Source organism: Lycorma delicatula, chromosome 2, assembly GCF_047948215.1.
Source record: "Lycorma delicatula isolate Av1 chromosome 2, ASM4794821v1, whole genome shotgun sequence".
In the NCBI taxonomy this organism is placed as follows: Eukaryota; Metazoa; Arthropoda; class Insecta; order Hemiptera; family Fulgoridae; genus Lycorma; species Lycorma delicatula.
The window spans coordinates 95,027,953-95,055,064 of NC_134456.1; the positions used below are offsets into that span (position 1 = coordinate 95,027,953).

At 31.2% G+C, this 27,112-nt stretch overlaps 1 protein-coding gene across 4 annotated transcripts in view; it reads right to left on the reverse strand.

The window, feature by feature from the left end:
- The window catches only part of LOC142319018 (putative phosphorylase b kinase regulatory subunit beta), a 108,263-nt gene that overhangs the window by 44,712 nt on the left and 36,439 nt on the right, over positions 1-27,112 (reverse strand). For 2 of the 4 annotated variants that reach the window (XM_075355825.1, XM_075355823.1), the window contains 6 exons: positions 26,084-26,280; positions 21,769-21,928; positions 12,122-12,319; positions 11,529-11,667; positions 8,376-8,635; positions 843-857 (listed from right to left, as the gene is read on the reverse strand). In XM_075355825.1, coding sequence (XP_075211940.1) covers positions 843-857; positions 8,376-8,635; positions 11,529-11,667; positions 12,122-12,319; positions 21,769-21,928; positions 26,084-26,280 — 969 coding nt within the window. The remainder of the gene's footprint in view (positions 1-842; positions 858-8,375; positions 8,636-11,528; positions 11,668-12,121; positions 12,320-21,768; positions 21,929-26,083; positions 26,281-27,112) is intronic. The other 2 variants (XM_075355826.1, XM_075355824.1) reach the window with 1 other exon arrangement.

Genomic DNA, 27,112 nt, shown 5'->3' on the forward strand with positions numbered 1-27,112 from the left:
TTAATATTTAATCATTATCTTGTCAAAAATATTCTGTTAAAAATAATGATAATTAAGAGACTGATATGTTATTAAACTGAAAATTCAATTACTGGATCACTCATCTTATTTTTGATTTTAAGATTTATTTAGATTAGGTGTTATACCTTTTACAGAAAAACAGTTCAGCGACTTGAGATACTATACCCATATTGGAATTTTTTTAAAATTTTAACTGCCACATTGGGTGTGGGGCTTCCTAAACATATTCTTTCAAAATTCTTCACTCTATCAAGTGTTGTTTAACCAATATCTATTCAAAAAGTTTACCTGTTACATATGTTCATACTGAGGCAGAGGACAAAAGATGTTACTGTTACCAACACTCATGGCAGACAACATTTAACAAGAGACTGGACTGAATATTGCTTACATGTCCTTTAGGGTACAAAGGATGTGCAAGAGAAATTTACTCACAGAGTAGCTAAAGCTTTATAAACTCTTGAATCATGCCACTCATCATTGGTTTTACCTACAATTTTAATACTAATTTCTTTATGAGGAAAAGAACTAGTAAAACATCATGCACTTATACATACACACATTTACCATGAAAAAAACTAAAAAATCTACAGTAAAAAAAAAATTACTTAATCTTGAAAAATGTTATAACAAAATCCTACAATATACAGAGGATTCTAGACTGTGGATTGAATTGCAGAAATACCTTTTTGCCACCTCTTTAACATGCAAACAGTATGATGCAAACAATTGTAATTTAAAAAATTAAGATATTACTATTAAGTAAATGTCATCAATGATAATATCAAACAGTATAAAATACTTCACTTATGGCTACTCACTTTTACGGGTTTCGCCTGTTTAGTGGAAAACACAAAAAAAAATGTAATAATTTAAGAAACACACATTTTTACAAAATAAACAAATTATAAATTATCAAATTTCATACAAAAATTTTGTAGAGATTTAACTGCTGCATTACGAACACCTCCAGATATAAATTTTTTACCAACATAAATATTATATTAAGTAATTAATTTAGTACAAATCAAAATAATTAAATTATAGCAGTATATGAAATGTTAGAAGAAGCAGTGACTGTAATTTAGTTACAAAAAGATTATAGGTTGTAGAATAACATTTATATAGTATTGTTAATTACTATTTCCAATAATCAAAACCTTAGAAACTCCTATAATTTTATATTAAAAAATAATTATATATTGAAAAAAAATTATATATAGAACCCATAAAAAAAAAAAACAGCAATGTTGTTGCATTTAGATTTAGAATTTTATATTAAGAATTGATAATTCTATTAAATGCATTTTACAAAGTAATAAGTAATACAAGGCATATTCATAAAGTAAGGGCCGTTTGGTAATTAAAAAAAATTAATTCGTGAGAAAAGGTTTTTATTTACAGTTTTAGTTTACTACATATCTACTTCACTTTTCCACATAATCGCCATTCAGTTCTAAGCACTTTTCATAACGCTGCACCAGTTTCTTTAACCCCTCTGCATAGAAGTTTGCCGCCTCAGAATTGAACCAGATGACAATGGCAGTCTTGAGTTCCTTGTCATTTTAAAATCGTTGTCCACCAAACCATTTTTTCAAATGCAAAAAGAGGAAGTAGTCGCTAGGTGCACGGTCGGGACTTTATGGAGAGTGGTCAAAAAGTTCCCAATGAAAATCTTGAATCTTCTTCTTGGTTAAGGCAGTGGGTGTGAAGATGCACGCTGTTGTGAAGGAGGATTATGCCGGACGAGTTTCCTGCGTCATCGATTTTGGATTGCAGTCTCAGTTTGGTGAGCATTTTGCAGTACACATCAGCTGTAACTGTTGATCCACATTCCATGAAATCAACCAAAATTATGCCCTTTTCATCCCAAAAAACAGTGGCCAACATTTTTCAACTCAAGAACAGAAATTGCTTACACTTTTTTGGTTCTAGGGAACTTGAATGGCACCAATGCACTGACTGTTGTTTCGATTCTGCACTGGTGTAAGATATCCACATCTCATCGCCCATAACAGTGTAGGAAAACAAATCATCTCCATCTTGTCGATAGTGGTCCAAAAATGCTCGTCTACTGCACATTCTTTGCTCTTTGTGTTGGTTGGTGAGTATTTTTGGTACCCACCTTGCGATATCTTATATCTGACCTTTTCTGTGGCAATTGTGTAGACAGAGGTGCGTCGAACATGCGAAAATTCATTAGCCAGAGCACAATCATCAATCACCGATCATATCGCAGTTTTTGGTTCACTTGTTCAACGATTTTGTCGGCCTGAATACTGGGCCTGCCACTATGCTCTTTGTCATGAACATTTGTATGGCCATTTTTAAAGTCTTGACATCATTGTCTAAGCTTTTCTTCACTCACTGCTGTAGGTCCATACACTAGACACAACTCCTGATGAATTTCAGCAGCTGAAGATCATTTTGAACACAAAAATCAAATCACAGCGCGCCTTTCACAACTGGTGGGAGAAATGATTGACGCAGACATTGCAATCTGCATTCACCGGCAGGTAAACAACTACTGAATCAAAACAACTGCAATGGCTTCGTAAATAGCTTATAAGATGGCCCTGCATGCGTGAAACTGTGTTCACATCCGCTAATATTAAAATATACGCCAATAGCCCTTACTGTATGAATATGCCTTATAACAAGTAGATTTTTTTTTGTACGTAATAATACAAATGTATGGAGTAACAATTGCAGAAAATTACATGCACCTGTAATACATGTCACATTATTAACTTTTTGTTATAGTGTTACAAACCATAATTCTGCAGTAAATGTAGAATAAAAATAATATTTGTTTTATTAATATTTTAATTGTTAAAATTGTAAACAAACAATTATGCTAAAAGATTGGGAGCACATGTTTTCTTGTTGAAAGTTTATTAACCAGAACAAACTGATATTCAGACCTGCACTCAGTCCTAATTAGTTCAGATTAACAATTAATTAGTTAAGATTATCCACTATAATTATATTGGTTCTGAATAAAATGGTAAACTGTATCCCATTAAACCCAGATGGCTCAATTAAATTGGAACATCTTGAAAAGCAGTACTGAGATATTAATGGTTCATGATAAAATTATAATATAACCAGCCAAGTCACATTTGACATCTGGTTTATTCAGATTTTTTTTTTCAAAATCAATCATTCTAATTAAAAACAAATTTTTATGAAACACAAATTCACCAACTTGTTCTAAACTTCTATCGGTACAATAAAAATCATTAATCAGTTGTAAGAAAGGTATTACATTAATATAAAATGCAAGTGGATTAAAATTAGTATTTTTTAATCAAAGAAAGGAAGAAATTGGTAAATAGAAGCTATTATCAAGGGAGCAACCACGTTTATAATTCACTCCAATGTATTACATGTAGACATTAATTTGCTGCAGCACTAGTAGGCCTCAGATTTGTTAGCAGGTGAACTACTACTTACATATTTTTTGACATACATTCTCTACAGCTGATAATAATTTCAATTTATTCCTTTCTCTGCAATTACAGTAATTCCTTGTTATTAACAGGTGGGGGGGGGGGGGGAATTCTGTTTCGTGTAAATAGCACGAATAGCGAAACTGCAAGTAATAAAATCAAACTTATATGGCAAAAAGGGGGGTTACATTCTTAAGTAACCCGAATGTGAATTTTGTATACTATTACCACTACATTATTATACATAGTTAAAATATTTTTTTTTTTATATTAGTACCTATTAAAAAACTATGTACTAACACTAACATACTAAATACTTATGAATGAGTGCAGCCATAATAAATATGTTTGCCTATGTACAGTATGTACAAAACTGAAAACGCTTAACACTAAGAATAGAATGTTTTAACCATGTAATATAGGCCTACGTTAATTTTATTCTTTTAAAAGAAAACTTGTAATTTTTGTTTGTTTTTTATTTTTTTCTTAGTTCTTTACGTAATTCACTGTATGGTGCTATGCTGCTTCAAGCTGTCATTTAAAATTTACTGACTGCTCTAGAAAAGGTCAGCTTCAGAGACTTTCATTATTACCTGCCTGGCTAGACAAAAAATTTTGTTTACAGATTTTAAATTTAATTCACTCATAACTTCTTCATTTTTGTCTTCATCTTCTGGAGTAGATAAAGGCTGTGTTATCAGCTCTTCAAATTCTTCTTACGTGAGCTCTTTCTTGTCACAGTGCATTAGCTCCTGAACATCTGAAGTGTTGATTTCATTGAAACCTTCACCTTGAATTTTATTTACTATTTGGACAATATAATTCATGATTTTATCAGTAGTTTTGTTTTCTTCATTTTTCATGTTTTTCTTAACAATGTCAAGCCACAGATTCCACCAGCATTCATTGATTGCTGAAGATTTAATTTCATCAAATGACTTCTTAATATTTGCAATGCAATTTGCAATTGTGTAATTTTTCCACCACTGACTGACAGTCAATGAATTATCCACCTCTGTTTCACTTATTAATCCACTGAAAGTGTGCTGCAGATAATATGTTTTGAAAGCAGCGATAATCTCTTTCTTTATCCAAAGATTGAATCAGAGCTGACTTGTTTGGTGATAGAATTAACAATTCTACAATAGGATGCAAAAATTTTACTTCTTCTGGATGTCCTGAAACATTATCAGTTAAAAGAAGAGCTTTAAATGGCAAAGACTTTGTTTTCAGATAAAGTTCAACACATTTTTCAAAGAATAAATGAAACTCTCAAAAGAGATTTCCATAAAACTTGATAAATGATTTTTATCTACCTTTCAACGGCCTTGGATTTAACAATTTGTAAACAAGAGTTGGTTTCAGCATGAAGTCACCATTACCATTACAGCAAAACAGGACTGTTAGATGACCTTTAGATTTTTTAAAACCTGGAGCAGACTTTTCCTTTTTTTATAGAAAGGTTTGTGAAGACATCCTCTTCCAACAAAAGCTTGTTCATCTGCGTTAAAAGCTTGATCTACTAAATAATCTTTTGTTGATATGAAGTTATGCAGTTGTTTACGAAATGAACGCGCTGCTTCATGGTCAGCTGATGCTGCTTTTCTAGTTATGCTAACATTGTGGGAATACAGTTTCTTGATGTTTTCAAATCAGCCTTTAGTAGCAGAAAACATAAATGCACTTGTCCCACTTTCATTCTCAGATTGAACAAAGAGTTTGTACAAACGTTGTGCTTTTTCTTGAATAAGAAGGAACTGAGAGGTAACCTTTTTTGCATATGATCTTCAATCCAAAAAATTCAAAGCATTTCCAGTTTTTTCAATGTTTGTATCATGAAATACTGACATAACCTTAACAGATTGAGAAGAGCCTACCATTCCACTTGTCCGTATCTTTTCTTAATTTTTCTTTATATAGCGAACAGTTGATTCATTAACATTAAACAGTTTTGCTACCGAAGCTTTGCTTTCACCAGTTTTCAGTTTATCAAGAAGGTCGACTTTCCTAATTAGAGATGTAACTGTTTTTGGTCTTTTCTTTTTGTTGTTCACTTTTATTTAATAAAGACCAAAGACTTCATAACAAAAAAAAAAAACAATAACTATGACATTCATCTCTGAACTTATTAAAACTACGCAAAAACCAAATGTACCCACTCAATATCACAACTGCAACTTGCTGGTGGTTGTTTTTACTGCATGTAACACAGAGTACTTATGAGAATGTATTTTACTTATGAGAAAATAGCATAAGTAGTCCATGTGCCAACTGCTGCGGTTTGCAGATGAGTCAGCACTGGCACCAAGATTGTTAACAGTGGCGATGCTTGTATTTTCTTTATCATCATAATTAGGCTAGTTAAAATAAACATTTGAACAAAAATATACACATCACATAGGCATCGTGTAAATTTATTGCTCTACCATTTATTTTGCTCTACCATTATTAAATAAATGTTATGTTTATTATTTAATAAATTATCCTGCTATGCTGATAAGCTCGTCCCAAATTCGGATGAAAATATTGTTTTCAAATGATAAAAGTAGTACAGTAATAACAAGACATTTAAAAGTACATTTAAGTACTGTACTAAATGTTACTTTTTTAATTTATTTGCTGTAATGCTAGTAAAATTCACTCTAGAAAATTGGATGAGGCAACCACAAATAAGTAAAATCGTGAATGCCAAACCTACAAATAGCGGGGGATTACTGTACCAGCAACTATCAAATTTCAAAAATTCAGATGAGCACACTGGCTCTTTTACATCTAAAATTTGACGAGAATTCCCTTACACAATAAAATTTGATAACACTTCAGAGATAGTTAAACCTCTTGATAAAACAATTTAGCTTTAAATAACTATAAACAAATCCCAAATATATAATTATAACTTACACTTGAAAAACAATTAAATTTTTAGCATTAATGAAAAACTAAAAATAATAAGCATTTACTGTATAAATGAATTGAAATATTAAATAACATATAAGCTGCTAGGATATCAAATTAAAGTTGAGCATAATGTTTATCATAAGAGAATGGATTAATATCTATGATGAAAAAGAAGTGGCCATCTAACTGTCATAAATGATGGATTGTTTCAATAATTTGAAAATAAACCTCAGAAGACTTGTTCAACCTTTCAGAGCTTTTATATTCATTAACACAGATGCCCTCACATGGTGCTTTATAATGCAATCAAAAGAATAAGGGGCTCCATTGCGTTTCTGTCAACTGGACATAAAACAGGAGCACAAAGAGCTTTTAAAACTATAAAAAAACAATGAGTGGGATATCCATTAATCTTTATTAAGTATTTAAAACTAAAGGTGATATTTTTTTAGATTAATTCATTATGGCCAATCAGACTTGTTTAAGTAAGTTAACATAAATACAAAAATAAAACATTGTTTGATCTTATTCACTTGTCAAAAATCACAAAAAGAATTTGCAAACTATTTCTGCCAAAGAGTTATGACAATTGCCTTTTTGGTACCAAACAAAAACGAGGAGTGTTGGTAATGCGTTTCACTGTTACCATTGTTTTTTTTTTTTTAAACAAGATCCAAATTTTGATATTTATGTGCTGTTCAAAAAAAAACATTTACATATAACATGTGACCATACATTGACATATGTTACACGTACTATTATTACTATTTGAGAGGAAACAGAAATGATAAACATACTGTGATTAACAAATGCTACCAACCTAAAAACAATAATTTCCCTATCACAATTACTATTTTAAAACTAAGGTAATGATTCTAGGAAATTTTTGGAGCTATTTTGTATGTCATTTATCGAAATGTGCACATAATAATATACGGTAACACTGTACATAATACAATGCAATTAATGTTCAGCAGTACGTGTTAAGATTTAAATTATTCTCGCAAATGAAGCCCTACTTTTTTCTCTAGGCATTTAAGTTATTAGTTGGCCCTTTATATGATGTTGATAGGAAATGATTTACCAAGAAAAATCCTTACATTCGGTTATCATCCAACCAAGTTCTTCACTAAAGAAGAAACTCCTTCACCAGCTACCAGAAGCTCTAATGTGATATTATATAAGGGGAAAGCAAATTGTAATGGCTCTTCCAATTATCGTGCTAGTTATTCTGGGAAAAGGGATCAAAGATAATGAATGAGGAATGGTGAAAGGAGAGCAGCATTCCCTCCAATCAAACAGATAGCCTACCACTCCCTGATGAGATTAATGTAGTTTACCATCTTGTTTCAGAAACTATATTGCAACCTAACTCCATAATCAACTGCACTATATCCATGAATAAAAAAAATCATTCACCGGGGAAGAAAGCACACTCATTAAATATTAAGATTAATTTCATGCACCAATTCTAGTTAATATTCAAAAAATATATCAAGATACCATACAAAATCTTTTAAATAATTTTTTGTTTATACATCTCCATAACTGCTGAAGTTACTACAATAAAAATCCAGAATTTTATTACATTTTCAAATTCTAAGGACCAATAAAACAGTCCAAGGATCAATAACAACAAACAAAAGTCTCAGCACTTTCTACTATGAAAAGCTATGCTTTAAATTAGACACTACAACACACAAGCATCTAAAAATTCTCAACTAGCTATCGTAATAAATCCAATAAAACCTAAACATAATAACTTACGCCACTGAAAGCAACATTTACATGATCCTTAAGCTACATTGTTTAATACAAAATTAGTTATTTGCTGAAGCTGTTTATTTGCTAAAAGCTTACTAAACTACCCAAATTTTATTTTAAACGTAATATTTACTGAACTAAGATATAAATTCAATATTTATCATATTATTAAAACTTATTTTTTTAATATGAAACCATCAGATATAAATTATACAGAAATGTTATTTACAAACAACTAACCTGAAAAGCAGAATATCTACCACCCTTGCGAGGTCTGTTATAACTTGGTAAATATCGCCTTATGGGATCTAACTCATTAATGTGTAACAGACCACCAGTAAGTAATTGCGAAATAATAAACATCGCCTGATTCCAAATGTATAGCGGTTCACCTCCTCCAGAACCCTCATTGCTATTACAACGAAGTTGAGAACCTGGATCAGTTCTTTCAAATTCAACATTTTCCTCACTTACATAAAAATACATTGGAATACAGGGATCTGAAATTCATTAAAAAAAATATAACATAACCAAAAAATATTATCAATATACCATAAAGCGCCAATGTTACAAACCATACTGACTACATTATTATCAGTTCATGATTTATTCAAAATTAATTATAAAGCGATCAAATTTTAAAAACATAAAAATTTACTGTACTTTCACACTTTTTTTAGAAAATAAGAAAAAATTTAAACAGTTTTAATTTTGTAGCTCCTATAAAATGTTTTCCAATACTATTTGTTGCAGAAATATACCCTCATTTAAAATTTGAAAAATTAAGATGATAAACAACCTATTTATTCGGTTGAAACTGAATAAATTAATAAAGAATCTTTTAAAGCCTTTGGCCAGTATAAAAATGTATTTGTGATTTTTATTAAAAAGACCTCTGGTGGTACGGAGTTAAATTTTTGTCATAACTAGTACACATTTAGATTTACATGGACATTGTATTAATTATCAACATACTGAATTAATGATTTCAAATTCTACAGTTGTTACAAATAAATAATAATATGAAATATCAAAAGTCTCTTATCATCTTCACTATGACAGGCCATCACTTTCACAAATATAGTGATTGTTTACATGTCAATTTATTACTCAATTTGTTATGTTTAGTTTTACTTTTTGATATTGATATCATTACAGAACTGTTTTGATAATGAAACATTTTAATATGAATGCATAGTGATAAAAATAAGGATGATATACTGATATTACACGGTAATTATGTTGGCTGTAATGATAAAATTTGCAGGGGAAATAAATTATAAATTAGTTCCATAGTGTTTCCTTTTGAAAATTTTAAATTTTTATTAATAAACAGTATCAAATTCAATGAGTTTTATAAATTTCTTTTTCAAACTAAGTGAAGCAGGAACAAGTAAAATTCTAAAATTCACTAGTCAAAGAGTTAACATTTAGGGAATGTCAAAACATAGTATCAATAAAAAATTTATACAACCATTGTAATCATAGAACATTTTCCTGATCAACATAAATTTGTCTTACAGAAATAACTGATAATTTGAAATCTTTTTTCCTCTTATGGAATTGTGACAAATTACAGTTGGATACTTGCCTAAGAAGCAGAAAACAGTATCAATGACATACAATAATATAGTAGTTTTAACATCATCTGTCAAGAAATTAAACTAATGTGGAAGAAATTGTAAACTGTTACCTGTTAACTGTTAAGAAATTAAACTGCTGTATGGATAAAACAATGTAGAAATAAAATACCACATTTTCCAAGGAAATACATCCTAATCTCTTTTTTTTTAGAGTACGTTACTCCCATTCTAGAAGAAAATTTCTTGGTCTCTTGAGATGTTCTGGGTGGGATGGGGACTAGCTGCCTGGAAGGTTAAAACTACAAGCAGGATGTGTCATTTCTCCTGTCACAACTTCACGAATTGTTATTTTTCATCATCCCCCATTCTTCGTTATTCTAAATCTCTTTTTTGTTGGTTTGGATTCTACAGATGTATGTGAAACTATTACAAGCTGAGAATGTAAGGTTCTGTAGAAGCAATACATCCTTTGATGGGAGCTGGCAATGTATCTACATAGAGATTTTGTTTTTGTCCAGCATAAAGGCTAAAGTGTTTTACATGTAAGGGTAAGCTTCTTAATGAACATATAAATACTGTAGGTTTTAAATTCCCCCTAAAAACATAAATACAATAAAAGTAAAGAATGCCTTTACATTAAGATTTACTGATAAAGTTTTTTGTTTAAGAATAAAATAAAAATAAAACAGAGAAAATACTGAATACCGACTCATTACTAGGAGAGAAATTCATAATGTGAGAAAGAAAAAAGTTAGGAAAAAATTGTTTTTGAAATTATGAACATACAAAAAATAAAAAAAATTAAGAGTAAAAATATGGGTTAAATAAGGAAGAAATTAAAAACAAAAAAACACTAACAAGCGCAAGATCAGCTTCCACGCAGAGAAGAAATCTACTAGTATGAAATTGATATTTATAAGTTAAAAAAATTCTTACATACATTATTAAGAATGTAATGATTTAAGAAAGTGAACAAGAAAGCCAGAAATGAAAAGAAGCGAATCTGAGAAACAGTGTTGCAAGAGGATTAAAAAAAATTGCATAGATCAAACAAAAATGAAATGAATAGATTTTAAGATGAAATAAAACAATTGAAACCAAGAAGTTTCCGACACAATCATTTAAAAATAATTATTAAATTGGTACCATATGTTTGACATCCAGGGTATGTTAATCCTGCAAGGAAATGTAGATGGAAATTCTGAAAAAGAAGATGAAGATAAGTGAAGTACAAAATTAAGAATGAATATTTCATGATTAACCTGGCTTGCATGCTGTTACCCAATTACACTGCTGCAGTTGATTTTGGGCGGGCATCTAAGATCAGTTTTTAAAAATTTTAATTCTATTAATAAACAGTAAATAAAATTAGATCAGAAAAACATCAAGCATAACCACAAAATTTGTTACAGACTACACAAAGATTGTGATTTTCTGTACCTTTGCTAATTTTACAAAAAAGATATTAAGAACTGCAATATATTTCTTACATACGGTTTTTCATTCATTAACTCGTTTAAAATTTGAATAGTAACATAAAACATAGTAAAAGATGTAAATCAACAAAATATGTAAAAGCATAAGGAATAACATAATAAATCTCATGTAAAAAAAAGCGGGAACCATTTTTGGTTTCAATAAACAAAACAAATTATTTATAAAAGCTGTGTTAGAATACCACAAAAGGTTTCTACTATAAAAATTCTTAAAATCTACCTGATTAAGATAAACATTAAGTAAAATTATTTGTTACAAACTGTCATTAACAAATTTTAGTAAAAAATTATACAAATATCAGCATCATTATTACCTCCATTCTGATCCTTACAGATTAAACCCTTCAACAATTTATTATATTCTTCAACTTGGTCAGGTAAAGATTTGAATACACCATCAATAATCATAAATATAAAAAAGATTGGCCACTCGCATTCAAGATTTTCAAATTCCTACAAAAAGAAACATAATACTTCTTAGTCTTCTAAAGACTAAACTAACTTCTTGTTCTAAAGAACAAGAACAGGTACCATAAAACACCTTTTAGCAATACCCAAAACTAAAAAAAAAAGGAAAGAGTATAATTTCATTTAGTAAGTGAACATACATTAGTTTAAATGTAATGATTTATGAAAGTGAACAGGAAAGCCAGAAATGAAAAGAAGTGAATCTGAGAAACAGTGTTGCAGGAGAATTAAAAAAAATTGCATACGTCAAACAAAAATCGAATGAAGAGATTTTAAGATGAAATACAACAATCCATATATAATATTTGCTATAAAAGTGCACAAATATAATATTAAAATTATAAACATAAATTAAATAATAGATTTTTAAGAAACGTTTTAAGCGAAATAAATAAAAAAAAAAAACTATGTATAAGAAAAAATAAATAATTTTACTTGCTTTGGTTTCACCAGTTGTATAAAATCGTCTACTTTGATCTTCTAAAACACACTTATAACCATCTCTTTCAAAACGTATAAAACCATTTTGTCCTTTTAATTTACGAACAACACTATCCTTCGTTTTTGCAATTAACACATCATCATGTGTTGCAAAAGCTGGAAAGGAAATAGTTGGTAAAAGAGAGGCATCCAGACCCTGTGCAAAACACAGATTAATAAAAGTAAGTAAGTAAGTTTAATCTATTAATTTAATAAAATTATTGTATTAAATCATGATTAAATTAAACCATTTTTTATTACCCAACTATAACGAACATTTTCATAAAAATATAACAGGAATGGTACAATTTATAAAAACAAATTTTATTTGAAAGATTCAAATGCATAAAGAAATTTTGGATAAAAATTTATTAAGGTACAAGCAAATATTTAAAGAATTATTCAAATTTATGAAAGGAAGTTGGTAATCAACAAAATGGTTAAGCTGTATTAAAAAAAAAAAAGTGAAGACAATTGAAAGTAATCGTTTTTTTCAAAAAATGCTACTAGCATCTATTTCAAAGATATATATATATATATATATATATATATATATGTACTATATACAGCTATACTATTATGTGAAGAGAAAGGGATGAATAGTCTGGATTCATCCAAACTGAGTCAGTAGATTACTCGACACAAATTAATACTTAGTTAAAAACAAGTGGTTGAACAACATGCCATGCCTGACCAAAAAAAAGTAGAATTACTTTAACAAACTATATTAGGCCTTGTAAATTTAATCATTATTAGATTACACTTAATAAAGGAGAGGAGGACTGGATGTACCTAGTTGTCAGCTTACATGTTAATTTGTCTTTTATGGAATCCCTGAAAAGAAAATATAGACCTAGAACACGTACACAAAAGCTTGCTACCCAACTTAAAAAAAGACAGCTATCTTGCTGGTTACTGTCAGGTACCAGAATGACACCACAGATAGAATCGGAGCAGCAGCTGAACTGATTCTTATGGTGTGTATCCAAGAAAAAAGAAAAGAATAAAAGATAAGAAGGAGGAAGGGAAGATAAGTGAAGAGGAAGGAAATGATTAACCCACACAGGAACTACCTCTGACCTGAGCAGTTATCATCTTCCACAGGACTCTTTTTTATCACTCAACCTCATTTTAATGTAAAATTACAAATTAATTGAGATTTTTCAAATATGACATAGCCTTTATAATGTGATGATACTATTTCAATGCAATCTAAAAATTAGGCAGCTATCAACAGACTGCAAGTCTTCAAAATCAGAGGATAAAAAACATGAATTATTATGCTGATTGCTTTCATCAACATTGAAGGCATCACCATGGCTAAGCAGGTACCTCAAGATCACACAACTAATCGATATAGCATATCTCATGATCCTGACAAAGCTTTGCGACTAAATAAGAAGAAAATTATTGACACAAAATGAGATAGGATTTTCCAAAAACGTAAAGCACCTGCATCGCTCTAACAAGCAGCTCTTTAGTAAAAATTGCATCAAAATTTTAGAAAATCCATCCAATCTACATGATTTAGCACCCAAAATGTCTACTTAAAATCAGAATTGTTGAAGAAAATATTTTGAATTCCCTGAAAATGTAAAAACAGAAATCACCAAGCTCCTCGAGTTTTTCAACCAAACTTCCAACATTACTTCAAATAAAGAAAAATGTAAATGTAACAGTGTGTTAACAAAGATGGATAGTACATTGAAGAAAATGTTACAGTCCATTTTTACTCTTAATGTATTTTATAGAGCATCCTGGAGTTTATAGCCACATTGTAAATTTTCAAAATTAGCACAGTATTTCTATATGTTTCAAGACTTATATTTTATTGTTTTCTCATGAATTAAATGATAAAAAGAATATTTCACTGTCCAAATAGTTTCAACTAATAGCTAGTCAAAATCTCTCACCCCACCATTAATATAACAGTTTGATCAGTGGATCAATCGATACACACCATTAACTTTCACATATACAGTATTATTTATTTTTTTGAAACAGTCAATCTACATATCAAAACTTCTGACCATGGCCACATATTTTTTGTGTTATAACTTAATAAGTTGTTCTACTAATAGGCAAACCTGCAACATGTTCTACTTAAACTAATTAAAAAATATCTCATTTAAGTCATGTTTATCACAATTTTTCTTATTTTCTTATTTTATAATTTGTTTGACTGTTTACAAAAGCAAATAGATAAAATTAGTTATTAAATTTTTTTAGTGCGGGAGATACCATAAAAGATAACCATATTTATTTAAAAAGTTGAATTTATACTACCATTATTTAAATTCTAACTATCTCAGAAACTGGCACCATTTTACATTTAACATCTGATGCTTTACTCATTTTATAAGTATATTATACTAAGTAAACTTAATAACATAACAGACCAATATCTGTTACTGTAAACTGTGGTTATACAAAGTATCCTACCTGTTTTAAACATATCGACTAATAATAGTAGAAACTGATAATGAAGGAGGAATGGAAAAATGGCCTTTTGTTTTCCAGAAAACAGTGGCTATCACAGTGAAATAAACGTGGAAAACTATGAAAAATTGATTAAAAGCAAATTGATCAGATCTTCCTGGAATTTCAATTTTGGTGGTAGTTAAAAACAATGTTCTGTATAAAAAAAAAAGGCGTCCTACTCCAAATTAATAGGTAATATTCCAAGGTAATATTCCAAGCATGGAGCATGGTTAAGAGAAAGGAATACGCCATGCTCTGAAAATATGTTCTAATCTGAACTTTACAAACTATTGAAAATGAATAAGTCTTGGTTTGAGGAATATAATTTCACTGATCAGATATTATAAATTAATTGTAGAATAGGACTGCCCTCCTACCATCCCAAGCTACGAGGGTTATTTTTTTTTCAAGGTCAGATCAGTCACGAAATTAAAACCACAATGAAAATAAAAAATGTTTTATTTGTAACAAGTACTTACATAGTTACGCTATTTCTCTACATAGTTGCCACTCTGATTTAAATATTTGTTGTAGCGTGGTACCAACTTTCCAATACCCTCGTCATAGAACGGAGCCGCCTGTGTTTTCAGCCATGTTTCTACGCTGTCTGCAGCTCGATGTCTGTGCCAAAATGTTGTCCTCCTAGCTAGCGTTTCATGTGAGCAAAGAGGTGAAAATCGGATGGAGCCAAGTCCAGGCTGTATGGTGGGTGATCGAACACTTCCCAACAAAAATGCTGCAGGAGCTTCTGTGTTACAGCTGCAGTGTGCGGCCGAGCATTGTCATGGAGAAAGACAATGCCTGATGACAACATTCCTCTGCGCTTATTCTGAATTGCCTTTCGTAGACATTGAAGTCATGAAGTATGAGGCTGCAGTGATGGTCGTACCACGTCCATGAATTCCACCAAGAGAACTCCATTCCGGTCCCAGAACACAGTAGCCATACACTTTCTGTTGGAGAAGGTTCGCTTGAACTTCTTTGTTTACTAGGAAGATGAGAATGCATCCACTGTTTGGATTGTTCTTTTGTTTCTTCAGTTTCGAAATGGACCCGTGTCTCGTCCCCTTTGACAATTTTGTTCAAAAAATCTTCTCCTTCATTGTGGTAGCGCTGAAGAAACGTTAGGGAGACATCCATTCTCATTATTTTGTGATGGTTGGACAGCATCTTGGGAACCTGTCTCGCACACAGTTTGCAGTACTGAAGTCTCTCACTCACAATGGTGTAGAGACCTGACCTTAAAATTTCAAGAAACGAATCACTCAATACAGAAATTGTGAACTGATGATTTTCTCGAATTGCCTCATCCACTCGCTCAACGAGATCATCGGCTGACACTCGCTTCCTTCCCTGACCGCCTGCATCATGAACATCTGCACGTCCTGCTTTAAAGTTCCTGCACCAATGTCGCACTTTGCTGTCACTCATTGAAGTTTCACTGTACTTATTCGTCTATGAATTTCAGCTGCATTACACCCCTCAGTCTGAAGAAATCGAAGTACCTCACACACTTCACACTTGGCAGGAGATGCTGTTGTTGTAAACATGTTTACGTGCTAGCTGAGTGTTCAAAACTAAACAAAGTGACGCGACGTGATTGAAGGCCATACTAGAGATGCTGTGCAACACATATGCGCAAAGGCTCACCCGATTTTTGCACGGATTTTTATTTCGTAACCAATCGGACCTTGAAAAAAAATATCCCTCATATATTCTAATGGGATTAATTTGACTAAAAATAAAAAGACAACATTTAAAGTATATATAAAGTTTTCAGTCAACAGTTTGACTCCATTTGAATCCTTGCTCCTTAAAATTCTGCAAAGTATTTGAGAATTTTAATTCTGGATGCTCAAGCTTTAAAACTCTAATAAGCCCTTTAAAGTAGGCAGTACGTGATGAGTTTTGTGGAAACTATATTATGTTCCTAACATACATTTCTGAAAATGATCAGCGTTTACTATTTGTTTATTCTTGGATAAATTTCGCCTGGCATAATGAACGTTTTTTTCTACCGATTGTTTTTCTTCAGTCAAGAAAAAAATGGTTCAAATTATACATAACAAAATAAACAAAATGTCTTTATGTAAAATTGCAATTTTCTCTTCATTTTTATTCTGTCTTCCATTCGTGTTTTTTAAAGAAACATATCATCATATCGAGATCAAATTGAGGAATCAATATAATATTTGATATATATGTTTACACCAACTTTTACTAATAAATAAAAAATTGCATTGAAATCACATTCACAAATTTCAAAAGGACGGCTACATCAACTTCTAATCTTTTATATCTCTGAAATCATTAATTTTTCAAAATACTTTTCTATTCATAAAAATGTTAACCTTTTAACAATAAACAAAATGACAACTTACTTTTGAAAATCAGTCAAAAAGCAAGAGTTATTGCAGAAGATAATGACATAATTTTTAACTGAATTTCATCACCACTGCTAATAAAAATAATTACTAAATAGAAAAATTTAAATAATTACATAAATAATAAAGTAGATTAAATTTACTATCAAAAGTAACACCATTGTACATCTCACAGTAGTAAAACGTTGTTGTGCTGTTAAGTAACAATGATCAGTTAGGTATACAATTAGTTTTCCGGTAATTTGTTTTATTTTTATGTTCATTCTTCTTATTGTATTACTGATCTTGAGATATAAATTCTTTAAAAATACATGTGGTAGACAAAAGTAAATAAAGAACTTGCCATTTTTTTGGTAAATATTTTTTATTAATTCAGATAGAATCAAAAATTGTATACGTACAACTTTTGGTTTTATATTATATATATTTATATATTAATTTAGCAAAATAAATTCTTTTTTGCTGTTTATATCTTCTTCTTCCTCTGTATTAATTAATTTCAAAAGCATAAACAAGATTCAGCACAATCCACAGTACAGAATCAATAAGAGCTCTCATCTTACCTTATTATTTTTTCTTTTCTTTTTTATATATCAAAAGCGCTTTTGAGGAAACTTCTCATCATTATCAGTTGATTAAAATAAAAAATTAATTTCACATTAAAACATTAATAAAACACTAAAAGATTAATATTATTATTACATATTTGACATAATATATGCAGTCAAATAATTAATTAAAATAATTTAAAATCTTTAAAAGCATTAAACATTCTTTTAAGCATGTTTGTGGTCAGTCACTAAATACAGCACTGTACTAATCTTATATATATATAAAAATGAATGTTTGTATGTCCCTTATGCATTCCCATACCATTCAGCCAATTGCAATGAAATTTTGGTGAGTTGTTGAATAACAAGGTGCAGATTTAAAGTTAATTAACGCACATATTGGGTTACCTTGTTTGTGTATTTTAGGAAGACCAGAAAGTTTCGAGGCAAATGGTTTAAATGGATATAATCTTGTGTGATACTTCAATTTATTATCATAATCAAAAATCGTCTTATATATTGTTATTACATTTTTTGTAATCTTTAGAAATTTATTAGTTGGATCCTTTATTAGCTTAAAATTATTGTTGGTTATATACTCATACTTTTCCATTTAATCATTATATTTTTCAATTAACACAATAACTGGCGTATTTGTTTTATCTGATTTTAGTATAACACAGTTATTTTCTTTTAACTTATCTTCTAGGTTATATATATCGACCTCTTATTAAAAAGTCGTTTCTTATTTATATATGTAGTTCTAATTTTATACATGTTATTACCAATAATAATATGTAGTCTTTCTTTTTCTTTGTCAGTATGGTCAATTTTATTAATATTCAATTTAGAATCAATAGCAATATTTTTGAAAATGTTATTCTTACTATTATATAGTAAATTAAATTTAAAAACATTAGTAATTATTAATTTTTCTTTATCACTAAACTCAACATTCGTTAGATTTACAAGATCATTATTATTATCATCACATTTACTCATAATTTCTTGTGTATTGACTAAATTTAAATTATCTTGTTTTTCTTTATCCCAACATTATACTTTCTGTGAAAATTATAATTATAATAATCCTTATGTTTATTATTATTTTCTGTTTTAATCAATTCGGGTATTTTTTTTTATTTTGAGGTGATTTTAATCTGTATTTAACCTTATGGTGGCTCTGAAAAGGGCAATTTTTATCGTCGATTGGCTTCGACTGTAATTGTTAACCTTATGGTAGTCCTGAGAAGGGCTGTTGTCGTAGAATGGCTTCAATAGTTCATATTTCATAACCTTGTGGCCCTGAAAAGGGCTATTTTTGTGTTAGCTCTGAGAAGAGATGTTGGGTCCAGAAACTGGTCTTTGTGAAGTTGGGAAGTTGCGGCTGGTCCATTGAAGTCCGACCGGGCTTTCCCTCAGCAGCAGTTAGGTCCCCACTACAGTGTGGCAGTGGTGACCCCCAGAGCCCTGCAGTGTTGGATCGGCGTCGGTTGTCCTTCGCTGGCGCAGCCAATGTGGTTCTCCCCAAGCGATCCCACTCTGGGCCAGCTCCTGCAGCTGAGTCCGCCGGCCAGGGCGATTGAAACCTGGCGAGCTAGAGCTGGAGCAGGAAGGAAGCATCCGCATCCAGCAACTCCCTTGGCAGGCTGGCCAGGCTTGCTGCTCCGGCGGGGATGTTGGCATCTGCCAGGAGGTTCCATGTTGAGCCAACCAGGGAACTTCTGTCTTCTTCCATCTTCTTCTTTTTCTTGTTGGTCTTCTCCAGGTGGTGGTCGACGATGAATTGCAAATTCACTCTCGTGCACACTCCTCTTTTATTGGAGCCTGAAAGTAGTGGGGCTGCAGCGCCACTATGGTGGGAGTGATGCTCATATCAGCGCGTCCGTATACTGTGTGCCCGTTTGCATCCGAGTTGCTATACTGTTTCGACCACCGATATTAAATTAGGCATATATGTGGTAGCAATAGCAATATCAATTCTGATTAAATCTACTATGTAATCAAACATAACATCTGCCAAAATGTTTAATTTAAACAGATAAATAATAAATATAGCATAGATAATATCTACTAATACTCTACTATTATTCTTATACTAATAATATTATTGAAAATTTAATTAATGTTTATATTGATGAAATATATAAACTGGAATATAAGCCCAACAACCATATAAGACATTTAAAAAGCCATAATGATGATAATGATTTTAATATATTATGTGGCATTTATAAAATAAGTAATGGTTCTGATAAAATTTATATTGGGAAAACTAACAGATCATTTAAAGTAAGATTTGCAGAACATTTTAGGTATTATATAAACAATAAATTGGGTTTTTCTAATGTAGCTGACCATCTAATAACGAATAAACATTCTATTATTAACTTAGAAACTAATTTAAAGTCACAAAAGAAAATAATAAAAAATTGGACATTTTAGAAAAATATCATATATATATATAAATATGGACAGAAATTTGGCTTAATCAATCTGCTGACAGAGTATGATAATGATAGTCTTATCAAAGCTGCTATAGACAGCAGCACTTTTGTCAATATTTGGTAAAGTTTATATCATATTAGTATTGTGTTAGTGTTGTATTAGTAGCTGTATTTAGTGGCTGGCCACAAACATGCTTAAAAGAACGTTAAATGTTTTTAAAGAGTTTTAATTATTTCAATTAATTATTTGACTGCATACATTATGTCAAATATGCAGTAATATTAATGTATAATAAATTTTTAATTTTAATCAACTGATGATAAGAAATTTCCTTGAAAGCATTTTTGATATATAAAAAATAAAAAACAATAATAAGATGAGGTAAAAGCTCTTATTGATTCTGTACTGTGACGGATTATGCTGAATTTTGTTCATGCTTTTGAAATATATATACAAGGTGTGTTCAAAAAGTAACGAAAATTTTTGTTTTTTGGAAAGAATTTTATTTATTCTTCTACATTAATGTTATCTCCCTACAAAATTGCCCCAATAAGATATTATTCATTTATGCCAACGCTTTTTCAATCCCCGAAACACTTTTGGAACTCGATCTTTGGAATAGTGTTTAGCTCTTTTAGCTATTCACTTTTAATCTCATCTATGCTTGTAAAACGATGGCCCTTTAAGGTTCTCTTTATTTTTGGGAATAGAAAAAAGTCACACATAGCCATGTTTGGCGAATATGGCGGCAGGGGTATGATTACAGTGTTCTTTTTGACTAAAAATTGACAAACAAGCAATGAAGTGTGAGCAGACGCATTATAGTGGTGTAAAAGCCATGAATTGTTTTGCCACAAAAGTGAGCATTTCTTTCGAATTGCTTCACGCAAACGGCGTTGAACTTGTAGGTAATACTCCTTATTGATCACTTGATCTTGTAACAAGAACTCATGATGCACTATGCTGTTAAAATCAAAAAACATGGTGAGCATAACCTTCACATTCGACCATACTTGTCAAGCTTTCTTCAGTCTTGGTGATCCAATATGCCTCCACCGGGAAGATTGAACCTTAGTTTCGACATCATATCCATAAACCCATGTTTCATCCATCCCCTGTACACTTTTCAGTAGTTCTGCATCGTTGTTGACTTCATTTAGTGACTCCTGAGCAACTTCCATTCGCCACTGTTTCTGTTCAAAATTCAACAATTTTGGAACAAATTTTGCTGTCACGTTTCATACCCAAATCATCCGACAAAATTTCATGGCATGAGCCAACTGATATCCCAACATCATCAGCAACTTCTCTGATTATGATTCAACAATCATTCAAAATTATTTCTTTCACTTTTTCCACATTTTCAACAGTTTTTGACATACTGGGGCGTCTGGGGCGCTCGTCATCTTCAACGTCTTCATGACTCTTGGAAACACTTATACCATTTATAAAACCTTTCTTTACTCATAGCAGACTCACCAAAAGCAATATTTAACATTTTTAAAACATTACTACACTTTATTCCATTCTTATAACAAAACTTAATACAAATTTTGTTATTTTTCAGATATGTTTACCAATAGAACAACGAAAAAATCCCAAGAATCAGATTAATACAACCCGTGAAATTTCAAAATTCTAGTTACTTTTTGTACATACTTGTTTTGTATATACATACATACAAACACACACACACATATATTGCAAAAGGTAATGGCAAATAGATTTTTTACATAGAATACCTTTGAACTAGATTCTCTAGGAAGCAATGTTTCAAAAATACTTCTATTACGATTGTGAGCATCAATATCCACGTAGATAACAGACCAAGACGCACCTTTCTCACCAAATAAATTACACCCATTAATAGCTTCAAGTGCACTTTTTGCCATGCCAATAGAGCTGAAATACATCAAGTATCATAACAATAATTATACATAATTTCTACTACATTATGAAAGATGTATCATGAGACACACTCAGTATGTTAGTACCATTAGGCTTTTAAAAGATAATGACCATTTACTATTAAAAGATCTTTATCTATACAACAAAGTTCATAAATTAAAGAATTTTTCAATAGAGTTTCCACCAATACTACTATATATGACACAGTATGGAACAATTTTTACATAGAGAATCTCATTCTTAACAGATACACGTACATTACATTATGAAACATCAATGAGAAAGAAAATACAGAGAACTGTATAAATAAAATTAAATACCTACAAGACAATACAAATAAAGGCAGTAGTAACTAAATAAATCTGCATGCACACATAGAACCTCATTTTCCTTGATGTAAATGAACGTGTTAAATAAGAAGAAATAAAGTTTCAATTAAAAAACACATTAGTTCACTGGTACTACATGTCTATAATTTTCACTAAAGTTGATTTAATTTGCAACTGTGTCATAAATGAAAGATATCAAAGATAAAAATAATTATTATAAAAAGTTAAAACTATTGGAAAAAAATAGAAAAATGACTCTACCATCATACGAGGTGTGTGAGAAAAGTAATGAGATTGATAATACTGCAAGCGATCTGGCAATGCTTTGTCTATCGGTCTGTGCCAGACCGGTTTGTTCATCCCTTCCACATCCTCAGTATGAGTTACGACTCCGTTCAGCCAACACATTATTTTTGACAGCGCCATCAGTGAAGTTGTGTTTTACGAAAATGGAGCATCGGAATTTAGAGCAATGTTGTGCAATCAAGTTGTGTGTTAAACTTGGGGAATCCGCAAGTGTGACCTTTGAAAAGTTGAAACAGGCCTATGGGAAACATTGCTTACCAAGAACACAAGTTTTCTGCTGGAACAAATCATTTCTAGAAGGACGAGAACACATTGAAGATCAACCTAGCTCAGGGAGACCTTCAACTTCAAAATCTGACGTAAACATTGAGCGTCTCAGGGTTCTTGTGAGATCAGATCGTCGATTAACAATAAGGATGATGAATGAACGGTCAAATTTAAACGCTTTCACCGCACATAAAATTTTGACAGACGATTTGGACATGTGAAAGGTTTGTGCAAAATTTGTGCCGAAAAACCTCACAACGAAACAGAAGGACAATTGAAGAAACGTGTGCGTTGATCTTCTTGAGAGGATTGACAATGACCAAGAATTCTTCAATCATGTGACCACAGGTGATCAATCCTGGGTATTTGAGTACAATCATGAAACAAAGGGGCAAAGTGAAGAGTGGCACACTCCCTCATCTCCTTGACTGAAAAAATGTCGAATGATCAGATCAAAGATCAAAACCATGCTGATTTACTTTTTTGACAGTAGGGGTATCGTGCATAAAGAATTTGTTCTTCCAGGACAAACTGTCAACCAAGTGTTTTACAAAGGTGTCTTTGAAAGGCTCAGGAAAAGAGTGATTTGTGTCAGACCAGACATTGCAGACAAGTGGATGCTTTATCATGACAATGCTCAGTGTCACACGGCCATTTCCATCATGGAATTTTTGACCTCAAATGCATTCCTACGGTTCCTCAAACCCCCTATTCACCTGATTTGAATCCTTATGACTTTTTCCTTTTCCCAAAATTGAAACATGTCTTAAAAGGACATCATTTTGGAACTCTGGAGAACATTCAAAAGACTGTGACCGACCAGTTAAAAGCCCTACCAGTTGAAGCCTTCCAGTACTGCTACCAGGAGTGGGAAAAACGACTCTGCCAGTGTATAGCTGCCCAAGGGAACTACATTGAAGGGGATAATATTGTTGTTTGAAAAAAATATAAACTTTGGTAAGTAAAAAGTCAGTCTCATCATTTTTCTCATACTCCTTGTATATTAGTTATAAAACTTGTTCAGTAAAATTAATTATTAATAACAATCAGGACTACCTAAAAAAATTACATGCACTAAGTCACAATATTTTAAACAGAAACCACATTAAATAGTGAACAAGTAGACAGGTTGCTTCTTATTTCACTTTTGCCATAATATAATTGATGAAATAATCTGACTAAGTAATATAACATTTTCATTTTATTTTTAATATCACAATATATAATTTTTTTAATTCAGTATTATTCTGAAAAACTAATGAAGGAGATACCTCCAATAATGTATTATTCATTTAAAAATACAGAATGAATCAAGAAAGAGTTCATAATTAAATGATTTAACAAAACCTAAAACTTAAATTTTAAACTAATAACCACTAATTACTGTTTTTATTGAGTAGATGAAAGAACCTGTGATTTATTTAGCCAAAAATTGTTATTCAAAAAGCAGTTATACAATACAAAGTAAAAACATATAACAATGATTGCTACCAAAGAGAAAATAATGTTATACAAGGGTTGTCTGAAATGTTTTGAGCCTAAATAGAAAGATGCATTTTTTCTGTCAAATATAGTTTTATTTTTCAAAAAAGTCTCCTTTAAGTCGATACACTTTTTCCAGTGATGCTCTAACCTCTTTAACCTTTCCAAATAGTAGCTGGCGTCTTTCTCTGCAAAGTAGGTATTTACCTATGCAATAACCTCCTCATCCAATGAAAATTTCTTTCCTCTAAGGAAAACTTTAGGGTTAGGAAACAAGTAAAAGTCACTTGGGACCAGATCTGGTGAATAAGGTGAGTGGTCAACCAATTCAAAGTGAAATTTGTGAATTTTAGCCATGGTGACCTTCAAAGTTGAGCAGACACATTGTCCTGATGGAAAAGCACTTCTTCTTAAAATGTGGTCATATTTTTGCAATTTCTGCCTTCAGTTTGTCAAGTAATAATGTGTACTATTGTCGCATCATTGTTTTACCTATTTGAAGATAATCAATAAACAAAATTCCGTTACTATCCCAAAAAAACAGTCAATATCACCTTCCCGGCCAATGGAATCATCTTTGCCTTTTTCAGAGCAGGTTCACAAGTTGCAGTCCACTGTTTTGACTGTTTTATCTCAGGAGTGTAGTGGTGAATCCACACTTAATCTACAGTTATGAATCAACGCAAAAAATTTGACTTGTTTTGCTTAAACTGTTCCAGCAGAGCCTTGGAAATGTTCATTTGAATGCATTTTTGGTCCAAAGTGTGCAAAAGCGGCACCCAACCTGCAGATAGCTTATGCATATCCACCAATTCTTCAGTTAATATATGACAAACACGTTCTTTCAATGAGCCTGTATCCTCTGCTATCTCTCTAACCTTAATTCACCGGTCGTCCAGTACCATTTGGTGAACGTTTTCAATGTTATCGATGGTGATTGCAGTTTTTGGCCGTCCCAAACGCTCAGCATCAATCAAGCTAAATTCATCTGTCAAGAAATGTTAATTGCTGAATTTACTTAATTTTGCATATTATCTTATAATTCTAACGTTGTATGTGATTGTTTAGTTTATCTCTGACGTTTCCGATTACATTACCGCAGTTGTATTTTTCATATCGCCTGTTGTTACGTAGTCCTCTTAAATTGCGTACGCTTGGACTTGTAAACTCCTGTAAAATTAGGTTCGTCTAATTGTGAATCTCTTAAAAAATTTAGATAATCCTCTCAAACGTGGTCACACACCCGAACAATTGAATGCACATGGAGATATGTGAAGGCGAAGAATCTAAATAAGAAGCAGTTCGTTCGCATGTTTAAATTCAGCTGCCCATCTTTTCACAGTGTAAAGTGATGGAACAGAGTCCCCATAAGCAGCATCCTACTCCGTTTTAATTTGTGTAAGCGTATTGCTTTTCAAATGCAAATATTTAATCATGGCATGATATCTGATTTTTTCATTTTCACAATGACTTACTCAAATGATTATCAAATAACAACTGAATGTCCTACATGGCTGAAATTTTAGTGAGTACCTTTCAACACACATGCAAATAAATTCCTTAACTTTTGTTGACGGGTGCTGTCATCTTCATGTTGAGGCTCAAAACTTTTCAAACAACCCTCATAAATTCTCTTCCTTTTTTTGTTTCATTCCAAAACGTCTTGAAAAGATTTCCAAGTGAGTACATAAGTTCTGGGCAATCGGAAAGAGTTATTCTACAGCTGCTAAATATTAAATAATAATATTTTATTTCAGAAGCATACCTAGCATGAATTTCAGGCACTCCATTGTTGTATTTACTTCCACGTTCCCACATGCCAAAGTCTGGTGTACGATAGGCTCTTTCTACATAATACACCAGATTTTGTATGAATGCTACTTCATCTTTTGTGTAAACAATTTGTAAACCAGATGTAATCATCTGTACGAGGTACAATAAATATAATGATACAACATCGATCTGAAAGAAAGTCATATTATCTTTTAAAGAGATGCTTCAAAAAAAACTTAAAAATAACGACAAATGTGGAAAAAACAAGATATTGTAGATGGTTACATATTAAGCTACTCATATTACCCTAAACAATTCAAATAATTAGGAAGTGGCTAATTTTTTTATTAAAACTTAATATCTTGATAACATTATTCATAAAATAAGATATTTATTACAAGAATTCACATAGAATAACAAAAAAATCTAAAAATATACTGTCTGCTAGGTCCAGGAAAAGTGACATCAGACATAATCTACTCGAGCCATTTTCAAGAATAACAAGCTTTCATTCCCATCCTAAAATGGGAAATGAGAAATAAATAGTTTTCTGTTAAAATTTTCATTGAGCTACATACACTACTGCACCTCAGCACGTTAGGTCCACTAAAATGCAAGTGGCATTCAACTCTTCAAGTCACATTTTTACAATTATTACTGGAACTTAATGTACAGTGAACATTACTCTCAGAAAAATCAATTCTGACTAATAAATATGTTCAATATATAATACCTATCAATCTTATGTGTGCAAAATTATAAGAAATATTATATAAAATGTGGAAAAGCAACAAATTAATATACCTCTCACTGCTGTAAAACAATCCATTATGTAAACTGATTTTACTCAGAAAGAGAAAAAATATATACTCCATATAACTTAGTAATATTTAAAATGGTATCACCTTATCATAGAGGATCTGCCCTGAAGTAGGTCCCACCAAGACAGTCTCCATTCTGCGTTATTTCCAGCTAAACGTTTGAGTTCTTGACAGCTCTGATTTCCTTTTACACCATTTTT